The sequence below is a fragment of the Dermochelys coriacea genome, chromosome 9, assembly GCF_009764565.3.
Source record: "Dermochelys coriacea isolate rDerCor1 chromosome 9, rDerCor1.pri.v4, whole genome shotgun sequence".
Classification (NCBI taxonomy): Eukaryota; Metazoa; Chordata; order Testudines; family Dermochelyidae; genus Dermochelys; species Dermochelys coriacea.
In genome coordinates, this window is record NC_050076.1 from 7,196,787 (window position 1) to 7,216,644 (window position 19,858).

Here is a 19,858-nt window from a genome sequence, read left to right on the forward strand (position 1 = left end):
GAGTGCAGATAAAGTTGTCTGAGGCTGCTGTTCATGCTCAACAAGCATTTCTGTCTTTTGAGACATTTGGCTGGAAGGTTACTATTAATAATAAATATTTATATAGTTCTGTAACTCTGCCTGGCTCCTTAAATAAAAAAAAAAAATCCCTGCCTGGAGATCTAACAATTGTCGACTTAAATAAACATAGGACAGGAAGATGAAAAAGAGAGAGGGTAGAAAAGAAGGGACCAGAGTTAAAATAAATAATGTGAAATCTACAATGAGCAAATTGTATAATTTCTGATATTTAAGCAGAGACTGAAAGCAGGGAATGAAGAGGAGGAGACAGCCCAGGAAAGGAAACCACCAGTGAAAAGAAAGCGGAAAATGGATTTTATGAAGTGGAGGTGGCATGGTTAGAGTGGTGGGAGAGGAATACTATTTAAGATAGGCTCTAGATCAAGTAGGAATTATTTTGGGGAAGTTCTATGTCCAGTGCAATGCAGGAGGTCAGTCTAGATAAGGGGTGGCCAAACTATGGCCCGCGTCCGGCTCTTCAGACATTTTAATTTGGTCCTTGAGTTCCCGCCAGGGAGCGGGGTCTGAGGCTTGCCCACTCCATGCGTGCCATGGCTCTGTGTGGCTCCCGGAAGCAGTGGAACGTCCCCTATCCGGCTCCTATGCGTAGGGGCGGCCAGAGGGCTCCATACACTGCCCCCGCCCCAAACACCACCCTCGCAGCTCCCATTGGCCAGGAACAACAGCCAATGGGAGCTGCAGGGGAGACACCTGCGGACAGGGCAGTGTGCAGTGCTGCCTGGCCACGCCTCCATTTAGGAGCCGGAGGGGGGACATGCTGCTGCTTCCCGGAGATGCTTGAGATAAGCGCAGCCCACAGCCTGAACCCCTGACCTCCTCCTGTGCCCCACCCCCCGGCCTCAGCCCTGATCCCCCTCCTGCCCTCTGAACCCCCACTACCCCAGCCTGGAGCCCCCTTCCACACCCTGAACTCCTCATGTTTGGCCCCACCCCAGAGCCTGCACCCCCAGATGGAGCCTTCACTCCCTCCCACACCCCAACCCCAATTTTGTGAGCATTCATGGCCCGCCATACAATTTCTATACCCAGATGTGGCCCTTGAGCTAAAAAGTTTGCCCACCCCTGGTCTAGATGATCACAGTGACCTCTTTTGGCCTGAGAATCTCTGAATCTCTAGGGGTAGTTCTTCACTGCAGGATTAACTTGGGCACTTACTCAGGTGTTGCTCCAGCCCCCCTCTTGTTTACACACCAAATCCTGTCACCTGAGTTTAGTGGTGTTTTCAACCAAGGCTAGTTGGTTCATCTGGAGTTGACGGCTAAAACCCGAGTGATGTTTTCATGTGGGCTGGTAAGCTGCTCACTTTGCCGTGAGGATGCAGGCTTGCTCACTCGAGTGCTGATAGCCTTGCAACGCCATCCCACAATCCCCCTGGGCATCCAGAAGGACAGACGAGTTCTTTCACAATTCCCTGGGAAGGCATTCCGGAAGGGGTCAGCTTACTGCAGCACACAGAGCAATGGGGTATGCCCAAGAAGTGCTAGTGACACAGATGTTGAGAGCAGCACTTGTGAGAACCCAGCCACCTGTGTATGGCTTTGCACTGTGGTTGCTCACACTTAGCTTAGGCTGACCTGTGTGCTCAGATGTGGGTGCTAATCACTGAGTTAACTACAGAGAAGATTTAGCCATGGGAGCTGCATATTAACTAGACTCTGAGGTTGGAGAGGAGGTGCTAATGGAGAGCTTGGTGTGAATGAGAACTTTGGTAGTGGGTGCGCAGTGGGTAAATTTTAGAAATTAACCAGTTTAACAGTCCCACAGCCAGATCTCTCTACACTTGGTTTTGAAAATATACATGTCCGGTCTTGCTCAACTCCCCAGAATTTTGGGGAAAAACATGAGAGCACACGGAAAACTGCTAAGAAGTAACACTGCTGTCCCTATAGTATAGCAGGTGTGGTGGGTTGGTTTCAGGAGGCCTTCAAAACTGTGGATGGTCTTGTCAGACATTGATATGCCAAACCCACATGAGTTGTATGGACTTCATTCCATGACCTGGACTCTAAGTCTGTTAGTTGTGATGAGTTTAAGGAAGACCAGTAACATTTCTTAATGTAACTTTGTTTGGTATATGAATTGAGAAATGCGAAAGCTTTCGTCTTTGTAACAGCACGACAGTGACTTACCGATAGTACTATGCAGGTAATGTATTAATAATAATCACTACAGCAAAGCCCAGTTAGCAGGCAAATAGCTTTGTATGGTCAATAAGAGCAATTTGGGTCTGGATGATGTTTGCGTGTTTATCAAATCCAGTTGTGGTGTGTGCTGGGAAATAAAATTATAGCCATCCTGCTGGCCTTTCGTGCATATTTCCAGTGACTTAGAATTAAAGTGTTGTAAAAACGCTAACCTTATTGGTGTGTTTTAAAAGGAATCTCTTAACTGCGCATACTGAAGCCAGTTGCGTTTATTAACTACTCTCCATTGCCAGTGCCATCTGGTATAATAAGTGAGATTACAGCAGGAATGGAAGGTGATGGGGACAGGTGTTTTTCCCCTTATTGGAAGTACTGTATTTTATTTAGCCAAGCAGGAATGAAAAAGAACAGACGTTTGTTTGGTTGGGGTTTTTTTCAGAACAGCAAAGATCTTCCTTGCAAAAATATTAATATTGAAGGTTTCTTGGCTCTGCTGCGTACGTATGAGCTCTGACAACAACCTCCATGCTAGCCAGTCTCAATTCCCTTGTCAATGATCATTAGGGACCCAGCTTTCAAATAAAGTCCATTTTAAAATGGAAAAAACTGATGGTGCAATGGATGCGGGTGTTCCGCAATAGGGGTGTGAAATGTGGTGGTTGTATTACTGTTGTGGTAGCAATTTTGTGTTTAAGGCTGAGATGGTATTTTCATTCAAAGCCCCGTTTTCAGTCGCATCTTAATTCAAAATGAAACTTGTTTGGTCTGATTTCTATGCCTCATGCATGTGCGTAATTCATTATTTTTCAGGGATTCATAGAGTTTAAGGTCAGAAGGGAGTGCCAGATCATCTAGGGTTCTAGCCTGACCTCCTGTATATCACAGACCATTAAATTTCACCCTGTTACCCCGGTATTGAACCCAATCATTTTGTATGACTAAAGCATAATTTGTGTTTGGCTAAAGCTTCTCTGCCAGAAAAGCATCCGGTCTTGATTCTCAAGATGGAGAATCCACCAGTTCCGTTGGTAGATTGTTCCAGTGTTCTAAAAATATTGTCCTATTTCTAATTTGAATGTTGTCTGGTTTCAGCTTCCAGTCACTGGTTCTTGTTATGCCCTTTTCTGCTACAGTAAAGAGCAAATTAGCACCTGGTATTTTCTTCCCATGAAGATACTTACACATTGCAACCATATCACCTCACAATCTTCTGTTTCATAAATTAAGTGGAAATCTCTCCCTGTAGACATTTTCTCCAGCCCTCCAATAATTATTGTGGTTCTTCCCTGCACCTTCTCCAAGTTTTGAACAGCCTTTTAAAAATGTGGAAACCAGAATTGTATGTGGTATCCTACTATCTGTCTCACTAATTCCGAGTTGAGAGGTAAAATCACCTCCCTGCTCATACTTACTTTTCCTCTATTTGTACATTGTTGCATTAGCCTTTTTTACAGCAGAATCATGCTGGGAGCTCATGTTGAGTTTCTTGTCTGTTATGACCAATAAATCCTTTTCAGAGTCGCTGCTTTTCAGGATACACTCCCCCATTCTTAGGTCTGGTCTTACCAAAGTGATCCAGATTGCACTGTCTGACTACTGTGTCCCGGTCATTATTTACCATTCCACCTATCTTCGTATCATCCACAAATTTTATCAGCTGTGACTTGATGGTTATTTCCAGTTCATTGATTAAAACATTGAATTGCCTCTGGTCTAGTTGCAGAACCTCAGTAGAAACCTAGTGGGCCCTAGGGAAATACTATCTGTACCCTGAGATGACATGTTTCCTTGTCACTGCAAGACTTCTTACTTTGGTTTGTCTCATGAGGACTTGGGAAGCGGAGACATTAATAAGAATCCCCTTAGGGCTGCCAGCTGATCACATGTGGCTTGTCTATTAAATTTCATAGCCAGGCTCTTTTGTTGTCTAACTGAAATTTGTTCATTTGTTGAAAATATGCCCTCACTAATTGAGATTCCTGTGCACCAATATAAAATAGCTATTAGGCTTTGAAAATGAAGACAAATGCTGCCTTAGAGCTTTTTGAAGCAATTCTGTTTGGAAATAAATTATTGTGGTTTTGAAAACTGAGCACCTATACAGTAGGTTATTTAAGTAATAACTTGAAGGTTTTTCCTGTTTGAGGTAGTAATGTTATCCTGAGCAGATACACACCTGGTAGAACAGAACTGCCCTCGAGTGTTCTGGTGACAGTGTTTTTGATTTAACCAAGTTGTATGAGTTTCAAAATCGCACCTGGGTGCAATGTGTTTTAGCTAGTATTTACCGACATTCTGAGTGAAAGCTGCCCTGTTCGTGCATGTATGGCTAATTGAGTTGCATACTGAATGAGACTTAAATGAGGCAGGACCCTTCATGCTTCCTTCTGTGTGTACTAAGTTGCACAACCAGTAGTGGATTAGCCATTGAGCCAATGGGGCCCATGCCCAAGGTCCCCCGACCAATTGATGGGGGGAGGTCCTGGAAAAATGGGCACCCCAGTGCCCCAACCCTGCTCCCAGCAGGAGCACCAGGTGGAAGGGGGAAGCCTTTGCCCCTCGACCCTGCTCCCCAGCAGGAGTGCTGATGGGTGTCTGTCTGGGTGGGAAACTGCATGTGGAAGGGGTGGGGAGGGCTCTGGCCCAGGGCCCCCAAAAACCATAATCCACTTATATGCACAACACAACATGCATACTTAATGATGCAGGGCTCCATTGGGGCAGGCCATAATATTTCAGTGGTATCTAGTCTAATAATTTCAATTTGTGAAATTTAGACTGGTCATGGGCATCATTAACATTGCTACTGAAGAGCAGTAACTAGAAAAGCCAAGATTTTTCAAAGAATAAACAGGACTGGCCTTTGTCATTGTATGGATAGAAGACTATGCACATGGAAAGTCTATGGAATATGAAGAACAGGCCTCATAGGATTACTACTGACCGAGAAAGCAGTCACTTCTGTAGCTCTCAATAGGTAGTCTTAATGCTTTTAGACAAGAAGTTTCCTGGTTCAGTTTCTTGTTGGAATTAATTTGTCACAAGTAAGGACAATTGTTGAATTTATGGTTACTTCTAAACTATGCAGAATACAGAGAAGTGACCATCAGGGTAGTACAGATTTCACTTATCCATGCCAAGATGCACTTGCTCACTAGCTGTTTTTATTATCCTTTGTGGTTGAGATGGTACTTTCATTCAAAGCCCCTATTTTAGAGGGTTATAACTTTCCAAAATCATGATGTGGCAGAACCTTGATGCTTGTTCAGAGGAGGATGTTTGTTGCAAGTTGCAGGAAATCTATTCAACCACTATCTTGAGGATCAGACATTCAAGTGAGCAACTGACTTTCAACAAAATGCTTATTAAAAGTTACATTTCAATGTAAAAACCATCCAAAAATCTCTTAACACAACTTTGGGGTTGAGACTTTGTGCAAAAATCAGGAAATCCAGAATTGAGGTCCTTTAAGAAACCTTAACTTTGCATCCTTTCACTCCATGATTACATAACAGTGTGAAATGCCCTACTTTTAAGTAAATACAGTGTCAGATGCATCGGAAAGACTCATCCAGAAAGACTGCAAATTAGCGGACTGTAACAGAAGTAGTTTAAAGTAAATATACAACTAAGTTTTTAGTATTACTGCATGTGTCCTGCTGTCTGGAGTGGTTCATGACCATGAGTGCCTGCCTCATGGCAGACTGTCAAAAAGCAGAGCAGACCCCCCAAGCTGGTGGTAAGTTCTATAATTAGATTTCATTAACCCAGTATCAAAATGTGAGCTCCTGAAGCACTATAACGGGTTTACCAGGGAGTCACAGAGAGTCCCCTTGGGCTCTCCGATCTATATTGCCACGCAGAAAACCTGGACTAAGTGATAAATGGTCACTTACACCTGAGATCACAAAGAATTCAGGTTGCTTCCAGTTCTAAGAGATCAGTCACTTACCCCAGGTCATTTTGTACCTCAGATCTCACAGCAAAGGCAATGCTTGTAGCCGATCCTGTAGTAAACTAACTAGGGATTTATTAACCTGGAAAAAGAAATGAGTTATTCACAGGTTAAAGCAGGCAGACATACTGTGTATAGCTTCAGAGGGGTAGCCGTGTTAGTCAGGATCTGTAAAAGTGGCAAAGAGTCCTGTGGCACCTTATAGACTAACAGACGTAACGGAGCATGAGCTTTTGTGGGTGAATACCCACTTTGTTGGATGCATGTAGTGGACATTTCCAGAGGTGGGTATAAATGCAAGCAAGAATCAGGCTAGGGATAACGAGGTTAGTTCAATCAGGGAGTTTGCGGCCCTCTTCTAGCAGTTGAGGTGTGAACACCAAGGGAGGAGAAACTGCTTTTGTAGTTGGCAAGCCAGTCACCATCTTTGTTTAATCCCCAGCTGATGGTGTCAAATTTGCAAATGAACTGAAGCTCAGCAGTTTCTCTTTGAAGTCTGGTCCTGAAGTTTTTTTGCTGCAGGATGACTACCTTTAAATCTGCTATTGTGTGTCCAGCGAGATTGAAGTGTTCTCCTACAGGTTTTTGTATATTGCCATTCCTAATATCTGATTTGTGTCCATTTATTCTTCTATGTAGGGACTGTCCAGTTTGGTCGATGTACATAGCAGAGGGGCATTGCTGGCACATGATGGCATATATTACATTGATGGACATGCAGATGAATAAACCGGTGATGGTGTGGCTGATCTGGTTAGGTCCTGTGATGGTGTCGCTGGTGTAGATATGTGGGCAGAGTTGGCATCGAGGTTTGTTGCATGGGTTGGTTCCTGATTTAGAGTTACTATGGTGCGGTGTGTAGTTGCTGGTGAGAATATGCTTCAGATTGGCAGGTTGTCTGTGGGCGAGGACTGGCCTGCCTCCCAAGGCCTGTGAAAGTGAGGGATTGTTGTCCAGGATGGGTTGTAGATCACTGATGATGTGTTGGAGAGGTTTTAGCTGAGGACTGTATGTGATGGCCAATTGAGTTCTGTTGGTTTCTTTCTTGGGCTTGTCTTGCAGCAGGAGGCTTCTGGGTACACGTCTGGCTCTGTTGATCTGTTTCCTTATTTCCTCATGTGGGTATTATAGTTTTGAGAATGCTTGGTGAAGATCTTGTAGGTGTTGGTCTCTGTCTGAGGGGTTGGAGCAAATGCAGTTGTACCTCAGCGCTTGGCTGTAGACAATGGATCGTGTGGTGTGTCCGGGGTGGAAGGTGGAGGCATGAAGGTAGGCATAGCGGTCGGTGGGTTTTCGGTATAGGGTGGTGTTAACGTGACTGTCACTTATTTGCGTCATGGTGTCTAGGAAGTGGACCTCCTGTGTAGATTGGTCCAGGCTGAGGTTGATGGTGGGGTGGAAGCTGTTGAAATCGTGGTGGAATTCTTCCAGGGTTTCCTTCCCAGGGGTCCAGATGATGAAGATGTCATCAATGTTACGTAGGCAGAGAAGGGGTGTGAGTGGACGAGAGCTGAGGAAGCGTTGTTCCAGGTCAGCCATAAAAATGTTGGCATATTGTGGGGCCATGCGGGTGCCCATAGCGGTGCCACTAGTCTGGAGATATAGATTGTCACCAAATTTGAAATAATTGTGCGTGGGGTTAAAGTTACAGAGCTCAGCAACCAGTTGTGCTGTGGCATCATCAGGGATACTGTTCCTGACAGCTTGTATTCCATCTGTGTGGGGGATGTTTGTGTAGAGAGCCTCTCCATCCTTAGTTGCGAGGATGGTGTTTTCTGGAAGATCACCAATGCATTGTAGCTTTCTCAGGAAGTCAGTGGTGTCACGGAGATAGCTGGGAGTGCTGGTGGCATAGGGTCTGAGTAGAGAGTCCAAATATCCGGACAGTCCTTCAGTGAGAGTATCAGTGCCCGAGATGATGGGACATCCAGGGTTTCTGGGTTTGTGGATCTTGGGTAGTAGATAGAATAACCCCGGTCGGGGCTCTAAGGGTATGTTGATTTGTTCCAGTGTTAGTGTAGGGAGTGTCCTGAGTAGATGGTGCAGTTTCTTTGTATTCCTCAGTGGGAACTGAGGAAAGTGACCTGTAGAATTGGTACTGGAGAGTTGTCTGGCAGCCTCTTTTTGGTAGTCAGACCTGTTCATGATGACAACAGCACCTCCTTTATCAGCCTCTTTGATTATAATGTCAGGGTTGTTTCTGAGGCTGTGGATGGCATTGCGTTCTGCACGACTTAGGTTATGAAGCAAGCGATGTTGTTTTTCCACAATTTCTGCCTGTGCACATTGGCGGAAACATTCTATGTATAGGTCCAGACTGTCATTTCGACCCTCAGGAGGAGTCCATGTGGAGTTCTTCTTCTTGTGCTGTTGGTGGGAGGGTATTTGTGTATCAGTGTGCTGTTCATCTGTATATATACTTTGTATATACACAGATGAGTTAGTCTGTGGTTCCAAAAGGTGACAGACTTGTAATCTGTCAGCACTGAATGTCTTGTAGAGTTAACTCAGGTTGACGTTGGGGATCTCTGCTTCTGTTTCCTAGCTCTAGCCTTGTGAGAGTCCAAACAGCAAAGAGATGGATTTTCCTGTTAACTATTTTATTTCCTCCTCCCAGAATTCAAGCTGGTGGGATGATCTTTCATACATGTAGCACCTCCCTGGGTGTAAGAGAGCCATTCGCCCAGTCTTTGTATCACGATGTTTCACAATGGCCAATTTAGTCTCCACAGCCCTTCTCGATGGGCGAGGGAACCACTCCTCTTGTCTGGGTTCATAAGTTCAGAGCAGGCATTTTTACAGTTACAAAGCAAAACTTACATATTACCTTATAGCCCGGGATACAGATATTACAAGTAAGATTAATGCATGCAACAACTCACAAGCATTTTATAGAGTCTAAGCCCATCCTTACAACTTTAACATGTATCTTGAACAACACTAACGTACCGGTGAGCTGACCTAGTTTCCAGCTATAAATTTGTCAGTGCTCAGCTGATGCCTGCAGACTTGGCAAGATCTGACACCTGGTCTACTAGTGTGACAGCATGTATGAACCATAGTAATAGAAACATGAAATTAAACTACATTATGACTTTTAGATGCTGCATATAAGAAGAATTTCATCTGTTGTGATGATCAAATGTGCTGCTTGCTATTCAATACCTAAGGGTGATATTGCAATGGAGTCTGCATGCTGCACTCATATTGCCTTGTAGCTTTTTGATCATGCCCATTAGCCTTTGATTTAGTGAATTCTAAAGAAGAACTGTACTTCCGTGTCATACAGGGACCCTAAAATTGTGGACTTGCTGCAGGAATTACTGGATGAAATTCTGCGGCCTTTGTTATATATGAGATCTGACTAGGTGATCACAGTGGACTTGCAGTCTATGAATCTATGCTAGGTAGCCCAAACTGATCTGATGTTTGCCATGTGCAGATGTCCATAATCATTAAATCGAAGTTCTGTGGACTCCTGAGTTGAACTAATAAACCTGCTATAGGTGATAGTGATCCATTCCCTCTAGGTACAAAATGTAATTGGGGTTTTTGATTGCCACACGTGGAATATTATACTAGTCAGTGACAGCGGTGTGTGGATATGACTTTGAGAAGTTTTGGGAAATCATGTGTAGTACTTTTAAAATGCAATAGCTGTCCTTTCTTCTAATTCCACACAAAGTCATCAGGTGTTAATCTCTTCTGTGCCACACCTTTAGAAGAGCAGTCACTATCATTCCAATATATTTGGTGTTGCTAGCTGTAGTGGATATAGAAGGATTTGTAGTTTAGCACTCTGGAACATCACTTGTACTGTCTTAAGGGAAAAGAGCAATTCAGGTGGAGTTTGCATGCATTGAAGAAAATGAAGCTCTGGTGTGATTGAAATTTAAGAGCTGAGCACATTCACATCTGACCGTGTTAGGGTCCAAATGTTTCTGTTGACACTAGTTTTCTTTTTGGATAGCCACGCTGGCAGTCACTAACGTGTGGAGCCCTGTCAGTTCACTAATCTAATAGACTGTTCTTGCCCAGATCATTGTGTGTCAGTATTTTATATGCTGAATGTAGCCAGGTTTAATAATCAGTCACTTTTGCGCCTTCTGCCAGACTTCCCTCCACCCTCCTTTTTTTTAAACAATGTAATGTTTAATTCAAAACCTGCTATGGAAACAAACTATATACATAAAAAAAAGCAAAAATGAAGATGAAAAGCACCGAGTCACAAATGGTAATAAGAGTTCAGAATAATGTCATTTTAGTTTTTAAAAAATAATTTGAAATGAATCCCTTTTAAAATTGATTTTATTTTTATTACCTATTATGAAAATATTACAAGGACATGGGCACTGCTTGAAAGTACTTCTATAGTATGTCTGAAATCCTGAAAAGCTTGCCTTCAGAACATTGGTTGATCTATTTGTTTTCAAGTCACTAAAACAGAAATCTCTGAAGCTTTTTTAGATGCCATTTTTCTTGTTTAATATTATTGCCTTCAGCTAGCACCTGTTGAGGTCAGTTACAGTGGTTCCAAATGACAAGAATCTGCCATATTTAGTGCAATGGACAAGCTTTTTGCTGAATGTCTGAGGGCTTCCATTGCCTGTCTACTGGTATTATGAAGTGCTCTCATGTTCTAGCTTGGCAATATAAGAATTGTAAACCTCCAGGTGAGTGTTAATTGCATGGGGAAACTCCCAAGCAATATGAATACCAAAAAGAGAGAGGCAGAGGAATAAACATGTAATCTGAAAGCACGGTTTCTTTGTAGAGGTACATGTGAATTTTAGCTGGCCTTTCAGTTATTGCTGAGATGGAATATCCCAAATTACATTCTGCACAGAGAATGGGCAAGACATGACATCTTGAGGCAACGAGAGGGGCTTAGAATGGTAGCATGCGGAGTTCCAGTCTGATGGCTTCCATTCTGATCCCCAGAGTCACACATGGAACAGTTACTGGCTCTGCATTCTGAGAAAGACTACACCATCCGGTCCTGTCAGCCTCTCTCACTTTATTGGTAGAGGTATTTTTGTTCATGGTTTAGTTTGCTATATTACTTGTGAAGTATCCCCATATACATCTGTCCCTCTACTTTAGGATGAGTGCCCCTTCCTGTGTATCTTCTGGATGTGGGAGGTAGGTATCAACTGTAGGAATGTTCAATAGGTATATTGCAAAAGCCACGTTATTCCCCAGAGTTTCCTCCCCTCTTTCTCCAGAGAGGAACCTCTGTCCATAATGCAGTGTCTGCATCTAATTGCCTGACAATCTCACTGTGCCACTAGCCATCTATTATACATTCTTCCCCTGCCCCCGGGACACAGATGAGAAAGGAAGATAGTGTTTTTTTCCAGCTCAATGATTTAGCATGCATCTTCTTCCCCCCTGCTTCTTCAGGTAATAAAGCCAGATGGCAGTGACAAAGAAACAGAAGCGACACATGAATCAGATGTCCCTGAGGAGCTGTTGGGGACTTGCCTTCCTCGAGAGCCAGTGAAAGGAAATGCTGATAGTCCGGATGTCATTATAGAGGCTCAGTTTGATGATAATGATGCAGAGGATGGACAAGAGAACTCACAGAATGTGCTGGCTGATGACATTAAGAAACTTTCTATGGATACCAATGAAAAGGGTGAGTTGGTCAGATTGCTGTCTTAAACTTTGATATCAGTGAACTTGAAGTATTTTTTTTTTTTGCTGCTTTTCTTTGCTACAAGATTTAAGGTGCAACATGGAAGTTTAATGTGTCACCACTTCTGTGCTTGCCATGCTAAGCTCCCTAACTAGTCAATAGGTTCGGTTCTGAGTGGATATTGAAAGCTGGCTTTTATGCAGCCTCAACTGACTCAATGTAACTCTGTAGAACAAAAATCACCCCTTTATATTTGAGATTCCTAGTGCCGCATGTGACTGCGGTTCGCAATCTGACTCAAGATGTTGCTATACTTTTTCCTCCCATCCCAGGCAGGCTTTCTAATCTGTATTCCTCACATTGGGAATAAGAATTAAATTCCTTTGGCTTTTTCTTGCATTGCAAAGTTGAATGTTCTTTGTAACTCAGGTCTTGGAAAAATAAATTGATTTGTTTAAAAAAAAATTCAAGCAATCAATGATCCTTTTGAAGAGGAGTGGTCTTACTCTGAATCTGAATCCTTCCTGTGCCATCAGATGTCACAGGAAGGATTCAGTGGCGCAAACAAGGTTCCACCATTCCTGTCTGTTTGGGGCCACTGTTTGGATGTCTTTTATTAAGTCCCATTTAAGAAAAGGAGTACTTGTGGCACCTTAGAGACTAACAAATTTATTTGAGCATAAGCTTTCGTGAGCTACAGCTCACTTCATCAGATGCATTTCGTGAGCTGTAGCTCATGAAAGCTTATGCTCAAATAAATTTGTTAGCCTCTAAGGCACCACAAGTACTCCTTTTCTTTTTGCGAATACAGACTAACACGGCTACTACTCTGAAATAAGTCCCATATGTTTTCCCTCTCTAAGCATGTTTGATGGAGGGATTCTTTCTGTTGGCCACTTTTTACATGTTCTTCCAGCTGCCCAACGGCATGCCGGCCATGGCAGATGCGCTGGCTTCATTCTTAATACATGTTCAAGATATTGCCATCATCTCTTCGGATAGTATTGGAGACAGGATTGTTGAGCTCTGACAAATCTCAGCAGTTGTCATAAATTAATTCAATTTAATATTTCTTGAGGCATCTGGTGTCTTTCCATACTCTTGATGGGTTTCCAGTTTTTACATCCGTATGTTAAAGTATAAACAAAAAATTGAGTTTAAGGTTTGCGGCTTTGTCTTTAAGCCATCATTATTATTGACCAAATCTTGCTTAAACTGGTGACTGTAGCTGCAGCCTTGCCAATCTGTGTCATTATTTCCTTCTGGACATCCCCACTGGCTTGCATGTTACCACTAAGGTATGTGTATTGCCTCGCCTCTTGTATTCCTTTGCCTTCTAACTTAATGCTTGAGTTGGGGGTTGCTCGGGTTCTCATTAGATTTGTTTTTTATAACTATTTACCCCATCTTTTTTGTGAAGCTGGACAGTCTTTCATTTTTGCTTATGTTGGTTGACTGCTTGCTTGGAAGAGCTATATCATCAGCAAAATCTAAATCTCCTAGTGTTAAGCTGTGATGGCAGAGGTGAGAGAGTGCCTTCTTGTTTGACAGCAATATCTGTCAAACCATTAGCTCAGGTCTGTGTTTACTGTCACTGTGCAAGCTGCATCTTGATATAAAGTCTTGATCTTGTTAATTATTATTGTTGACATACCATCACACTTCAAGATGCTGAGGTGTGGACTAAGATGGAAGCTGTCATGTGCCTTCGTAAAATCTATTGACATTTATGATGAGTGGATTTTTGCCACTCGGCACTTTCCTTAGTGGATTTTCTTAGAGTGAAAATCTGGTTGACACATGATCTTACAGGTCAAAATCTAGTCTGCTCTTCCCTTAGCTTTGCCTCAGGCTGCTTCCTTTAACCTGCTTCAGAGATACTGCAGAGACTTTGCTTGTCACTGAAAGGAGTGCAGCACCTTGCCAGTAATGGCAATTGCTAGGGTCACTTTTCTTGACTATCTATTGTTCTGAAGGCTTTTCCTGGTCCCACATTTTGTTGAAAAGTTTGGTGATTTTTATCAATGGTCTCATCATTACAAGCTTTCAGCTTTTCTTGGTGACTTGGTCTTCACCTGCAGCTTTCCCAAGTTTTAAGGTTTTTATTGTACCTTCTTTGTTTGGGGTGTGAGATATTAAGATGTCCAGCTCTGGTGTTTAATTTCTTTGTCAAAGTCAGTAGTTTCTTGTGAAGTTGGTCTGTTTAGCACTCCTTAAAAGTGCTCTGCCCATCACTCTGTTCTTTTTCTGCGGTTTCTGTCTTTACTTGTTTATCCTTAACAAGCCCTATGGCTGATCTAAACTTGCCAGTTAGAACCTTGCTGAGTTGATAAAGTGTTTTACTGTTCCCTCTTTCAGCAACCACTTTAGCTTCTTTGGTGATCTTATCCATATATTTCCTCTTGTCTCTTCTTGTGCTGCTTTTACTGTTTTATCCTTTGTTTTATATAGAATTTTTTCTGCTGCTTTTTCTGGAGCTATTTTTGAGCAGTTGATGTTTGGTTTGGCTTGTTTCCTTTCTTTCATGCAGTTCCACATATCCTCACTTATCCAGGATTTTGGTTCACATAGCCAGTTTCCAGACACAGTTATTGCTGCATCTCTGATAGTGTCACAGAAGGGACTGTGACATGTCAATGCTGACTTGCTGGGACAAATTATGTCCCCATAATGTGCACGTGCAGCTCAAATCATTTTTAAAAAGAACCCCATAGTCACATTTTGAAGGCAGAATTTGGCCTCAGATAATAGTACCACCAGGTTGGATCCTGATCTTCCAAACAAGAGTAACTTCATTCATGCAAATAGTTCCATTGGACTCAGTGGGGGTCTATTCACCTGAGTAAAGAGACTTGTGTCCATGTGTTTGGGGGTTGGACCCTTGCCCAGTTCAAGTGTTTCTCACTATGTACAGTGTAACTAGACTTCCTTTGAAAAAATTTGTGTGTTCATGCTGTCCATTGCGCATTTCTTCCACTTGATAAAGATCTTTTATGCTAAGCTTTGTATCTTGGCTCTTCCCTGTATAAAATCCCTTCCCCTTGAAACAAGTCGCTATTGCAGCAACGGCACAGAGAGGCGCAAATAGGAGAAGGGAATGTGTAAGGGTGAAATTCATTGGGGCTGTACTACTCCTATGCATAACATACTTAAGCCCAATTGTGAGGACTCAAGTGCTCACAGACCTTTGCAGGGGCCTCTGCACAGAGGTAAATATCACCCTTTGTGAGCAGTGGCAAGACTGGAATAAATGGTACATAACTGAGCAGTGCAATACTCGAACAGAAGCTTCTGATGGGCGTATTTATACAGCAAAGTCTCAAGGATTCATGCTAAGGAACGATACCTAAAGTCAAGCACTGGTAAAATGAGAACATCAAGAAACAGACAACCTATATTATAAACAAAACCCAAAAATCCATCTCCCAGAAAATAGAACCCCCACTCAATTTAACTTCACACAGTTCTCGTCCTGGGAAGAAGAGGATGAGAGTACAAATCACATGCAACAGATGTTAGTCGTGTTGCTTATTGCACTACTGGTAGGGACTCAGATACTACGGTGATGAGCATCAGAATGTATATAGAATAGATTAAACCGGGCTGTATGATTGACTTCACTGCCTGATAAAGCTGATCAGAAACGGTTTAGTTTAGGCATAAATGCTGTAGTAAACAAGATTAGATACCTGTTGTACGTAGAGTGTATTGAGTGGTGGTGAGAACAAAGGATCAACAACTTGTGCAAAGTCTGGAAAATATCACTTATTGGTGGCTTCACTGTCCATGGTATCCAGTACACAGATAGATAGATAGATATATTTTAAATAGATCTACTTCTTAATTGTTCCTTTAAAGGACCAGCTCTCACAAGCATGTATAGCAGAGGTCCAAGCAAGCACTTGCACTTCAGTCACCCCTCTCTGGGTCATTTTTCTTTCCCTAAAACAATCATTTCTCTCCCTTAGCTCAGTACGAGTACACATGACAGTGATATCTGCATGTCATCCTCTTGTATTAGGCTACACCGGTTTCTTCTACTGCATGGCGTTGAGATTGCTCACGGGGCTCACATGTTTTCCTACCAGTCAGGCAACCCATTCCTTCCTGCAACCTTAACTTTGTGTTAACTGGACAAATTATTTTCCCCTTTGAACCACCGGCTACCTGTTTTCTTTACCACCTGTCAATCAAGGCAGCCTTTTTGGTAGCCATCATGTCAGGCAGAGGGACAGGGGAGATCCGGCCCTTCGTGGCAGGCCTCCTATTCCTCCTCTACCCAACAGTCTTTCATGAGGATAGGGGCCTCAGGCCGCACGTGAAGTTTCTGAGTAAGGTGGCTTCTGAGTTCCACATCATTCACTTCCAGGTTTTTTCCCCTAAATCATATTCCACCCTGGGTTAAATGAAATGTCACACACTGGATGTCATGAGGACCTATTTTATTTGGCTAGGACCCAGCCATTCAGGCATATATTAGACTCTTCATGGCATTTGCTGAGAGTGTTAAAGGGCAAAGCCATATCCTTGAGAGGCGAAGTGAGTCTCAGACTATGTCAGGACATTGTGCTAAGAAAAGGCCACCTGGGCAGATTAGGTTAGTCCACTGGGACTTGGATGGCTTTTCTGCCCTGCTTAGATAACTTGTAGCATCCCCAAATCAGAGAGGGCACAGATGTAAAAGGGACTCTTGATTTCTGTGTTCCCATCTCCCAGCTGCATGTATAAAGGGGATGTATGATACAAATACTTTTACATTTTGGGAGCTCAGCTAGCCTCACTTTTTTCTCTTCATTCACTTGCCTCTTGGTATAAAGCTGTTAACAAGATTGCAGCATCTCCACCAGTTAATGTTGCAATTAAAAAAATTCACACTTTATATTTTTAGTATAAGTGTTTGCATTCAGTAAAACCTTGCAGATCTGTCCCAAACCAGGAAAAGCGTGACTGTGTACAGAACATTTATTTATTTTACAGTGTTATAGCCTCACTTATGTAATCTGTAATCTGAATTTCACATGAACTTGAGTCAGTCTTATCAGATACGAAAGCAGTTCTTCAGACTTGCTGATAAGGAAACATCAGCAGTGCAAGTAGTAGCAGTTTGTACTGTGAGAATGACACGCACTCTCATAAAAGCTAGTAAAGGACTGTCACCTTGCCAAAACCCATCCTTATCCAACAAATCTTTTGTGGATTCTTGAGCTCTGCTTCTAAGAGGTTTCACTGTATGGTGACCACATACACAGGTTATCCCAGGTCCACATGGATAGCTCACAAACATGTAACTCAATAAAATATCATCAGTGGCAATGACTGTAGTTAGGGTTGTCCTTCTAACGCCTTCTTTCCACTTTGCTTGAACTTTTCAAAAACTAAATTCATACGCACAAACTTTTAGGGCTTGTTCTCTGCCTTAAGTTTGAGCAAAAAATCGTTCCGCTGTGTTTGAGGATATACTCTGCAAGTATGCTGAGCTCACTCAGCTAAACATGTAATGAAAGATCTAGTCAAATACGTTGCCATGAATTGAAAAGGACAAGTGGGCCTAGGTAAGAGCTGTAATGGCCTCACTTTGCAGGTAGCTGGAGCAGGATGAGCTCACTCCTCTCCACCTAAATATTCAACATCAATATAAAACCATTAGGACAGCTGGTAAGACAACCCCCATCTTTTAAGTCAAATGTAGTCAGTAAAGTCCCTAATAACTTTGGTAAGGCTTGTAATTATCCCATACAATTATCTGGGGCCAAATTGTAACTATTGTTACCATCCACAGGCCACTGTTCTGGAATACTTGGGACCCACTTTCCCATTGATCTTTGTAGTGCAAGCTTTGTAGTGTTCGTTGTATATGTAATGTTCCGAGTTTTCAGTTTTTATTTGATAAAAAAAAGGGGGTGAGTTTTCAGTGTTTATTTTCCAAACATTAAAACTGAGATAAAATTTGGGGGGGGGGGGGGGAAACAAAAAAACTTTTGTAATATATACATTTTACTACAGTGTATTTGAAACTTTTTTTTAAATGTACAAAGGTATATTTTTCTCTCTCAGAGCTAGCAGTTTGTTCAGAAATCCGCTCACATAATTTCTTCAAAGTATCTTCAAACTCACATTGAGCGTCTTGCTATCTTAGAGGTAGTCCAGCTTTGAAAATAAGTGCTCTGCGTCAATAGATCCAGGGGGTGCACTCAAAGCTCGCCATGCTACTTTGCTGAATTTGGATGGCTGTTCCAAAAAGCCAGCACATCCAGTTTCACATTGTCAGGGCTAGGCAAGTTCATGTAAGTAGTAAATTCCCCTTTCAGATTTGAAATTTCATCTTTAGTGACAAATGGTTGAAACACTTTGGCATAATGTCCTAATCTGCTGCAAAATTCAGCTTGAGGAAGGGGTGCAACACCTGGATTACATTCCAAAAAGAATCTTCAGCACCAAACACTTTGGGATTCAGATTATGGACCATGGTCGTCTCCCATTTCTTGCTGAGCATTGTGTTGAAGGTTTTGAACGCTTTTTTGGTTCTTGTATTCTGGGGTGGGAAGCATTTTTAGAAATGGATGGGTTTTCTCATTGTATGTTTCTCCTGCAGCTTTTGTGCTCAGTTCAGCTGAGATTTGGTTATCAGGATCTGGTAAACGTCTGTATTGGCAAATACATTGGTAGTAGTCAGAGAAAACTCCAGCGTTTACTGTGTCACACAGTGATTCCAAGTTTTCAACAGTGAACACTACTTTAATGCATAGAATCTGGTGGGCATTTTGGTTATTTACCAGTCTCTTCAGAGTTTCTGCTTTAGAACCAGCAAACTCGGGATGATCTTGAAGACTCATTAGCACGGTCCACACGTTATTTATAGGACAAGCAGTGAAATACAAACTCATCCACCAATGTGAAATCTCAGGGGATGGTAATTGGCATCTGTCTCTGCACTCGTCTCACACTGTGTAAAACAAAGCCTTCAGTTTGTTCGTATGCTTGAAAATGATCCTGAATCCAATGATGCAAGATTTCACGTCTTTCATTTATCCTGTAGCTGCTGACAGTGCAACGTTAATCAGATGAGCAAGACAGGAAATATACATAGTAGCTCCGGTTTCTAATTTAGTTTAATCTCCCATGCAAATTTAGGAAGCAGAATCTGTGTTAGTTGTGGCCACATTTTCCCAGATTAGTTGGTACATCTCAAACATGTCCATTCTTGCTGCGTCAGCAGAGGGGATGAATGTCACATCGGCACAAAACTATGCGGGTTTATTTGCTTTGAAATTAAAAAACAAAAAAGGCCAAGAATCGGAGGGTCCAAAGCATCAGGAGACTCATCAAAAATCAGACCAGATGCCACATTTCCATCAATTCGGTCCCTCAGTTTACGTACTAAAGCATCGTCATTTTCTTTCAGATACTTATGAGTGAGGTTGCCTGCATTAGGAAGGGTTTTTCCAGCTGGACTGGATTGTTGCACAAAGTCACCAATAGGCCCTCTGCTATTAACAGTGGTTGTCCAGCGAAACAAAGAGCACACACAAAAATTCATTGATACAATCGTGCTGTGTCCTCTCTTTCATTAAAGCCCCGGTGAAAGCTCCAGATATTGACTGTCCCAAAACTCATTTTCTTCTTTAAGCTTCTTGTGTTTCTTGCTTTTGACAAGCTTCTTTAGTCTGTCAGTGTGAGCACTGACCTCAGTACTGCAGAACTTGCAGTGCAATGCATCCTCTTTTCTCCCGTCTTTACTTTTCTTGAAAATTTCTAAGCACTGTTTTTCTTCTTGGTACTCAGGCATAGATTCGTGGTTTTGCTCCATGTTTATTTTTTTACCTTACCTATCTGTAAACCCCAAGGAACTTGTCTAGGTTCCTGGGGCTCTGTGTGCTGGTAGTTCAGGGAGAGGCACACTGTTCCTCGTAGGAAGGGGAAGCCAAGGGCAGACTCAGAGTCTGCTGGGCAACCAAGAGGGGGAGTGTCAGGGTTTCCCCCCCCTCCCAGAACCCTAGGGTACAGATGTGGGGACCCACATGAAAGAACCCCTAAGATTAT

At 42.6% G+C, this 19,858-nt stretch overlaps 1 protein-coding gene across 10 annotated transcripts in view; it reads left to right on the forward strand.

Moving 5' to 3' along the window:
• Positions 1-19,858, forward strand: part of DIS3L2 (DIS3 like 3'-5' exoribonuclease 2) — a 284,495-nt gene that overhangs the window by 77,721 nt on the left and 186,916 nt on the right. For 6 of the 10 annotated variants that reach the window (XR_006274028.1, XM_043491795.1, XM_043491796.1 and 3 more), the window contains 2 exons: positions 11,584-11,818; positions 13,289-13,342. Coding sequence is in view for 9 of the 10 variants with exons in the window: in XM_043491795.1 (XP_043347730.1) it covers positions 11,584-11,818; positions 13,289-13,342 (289 nt within the window). In the remaining variant the exon portion in view is untranslated. The remainder of the gene's footprint in view (positions 1-11,583; positions 11,819-13,288; positions 13,343-19,858) is intronic. The other 4 variants (XM_043491797.1, XM_038415901.2, XM_038415906.2 and 1 more) reach the window with 1 other exon arrangement.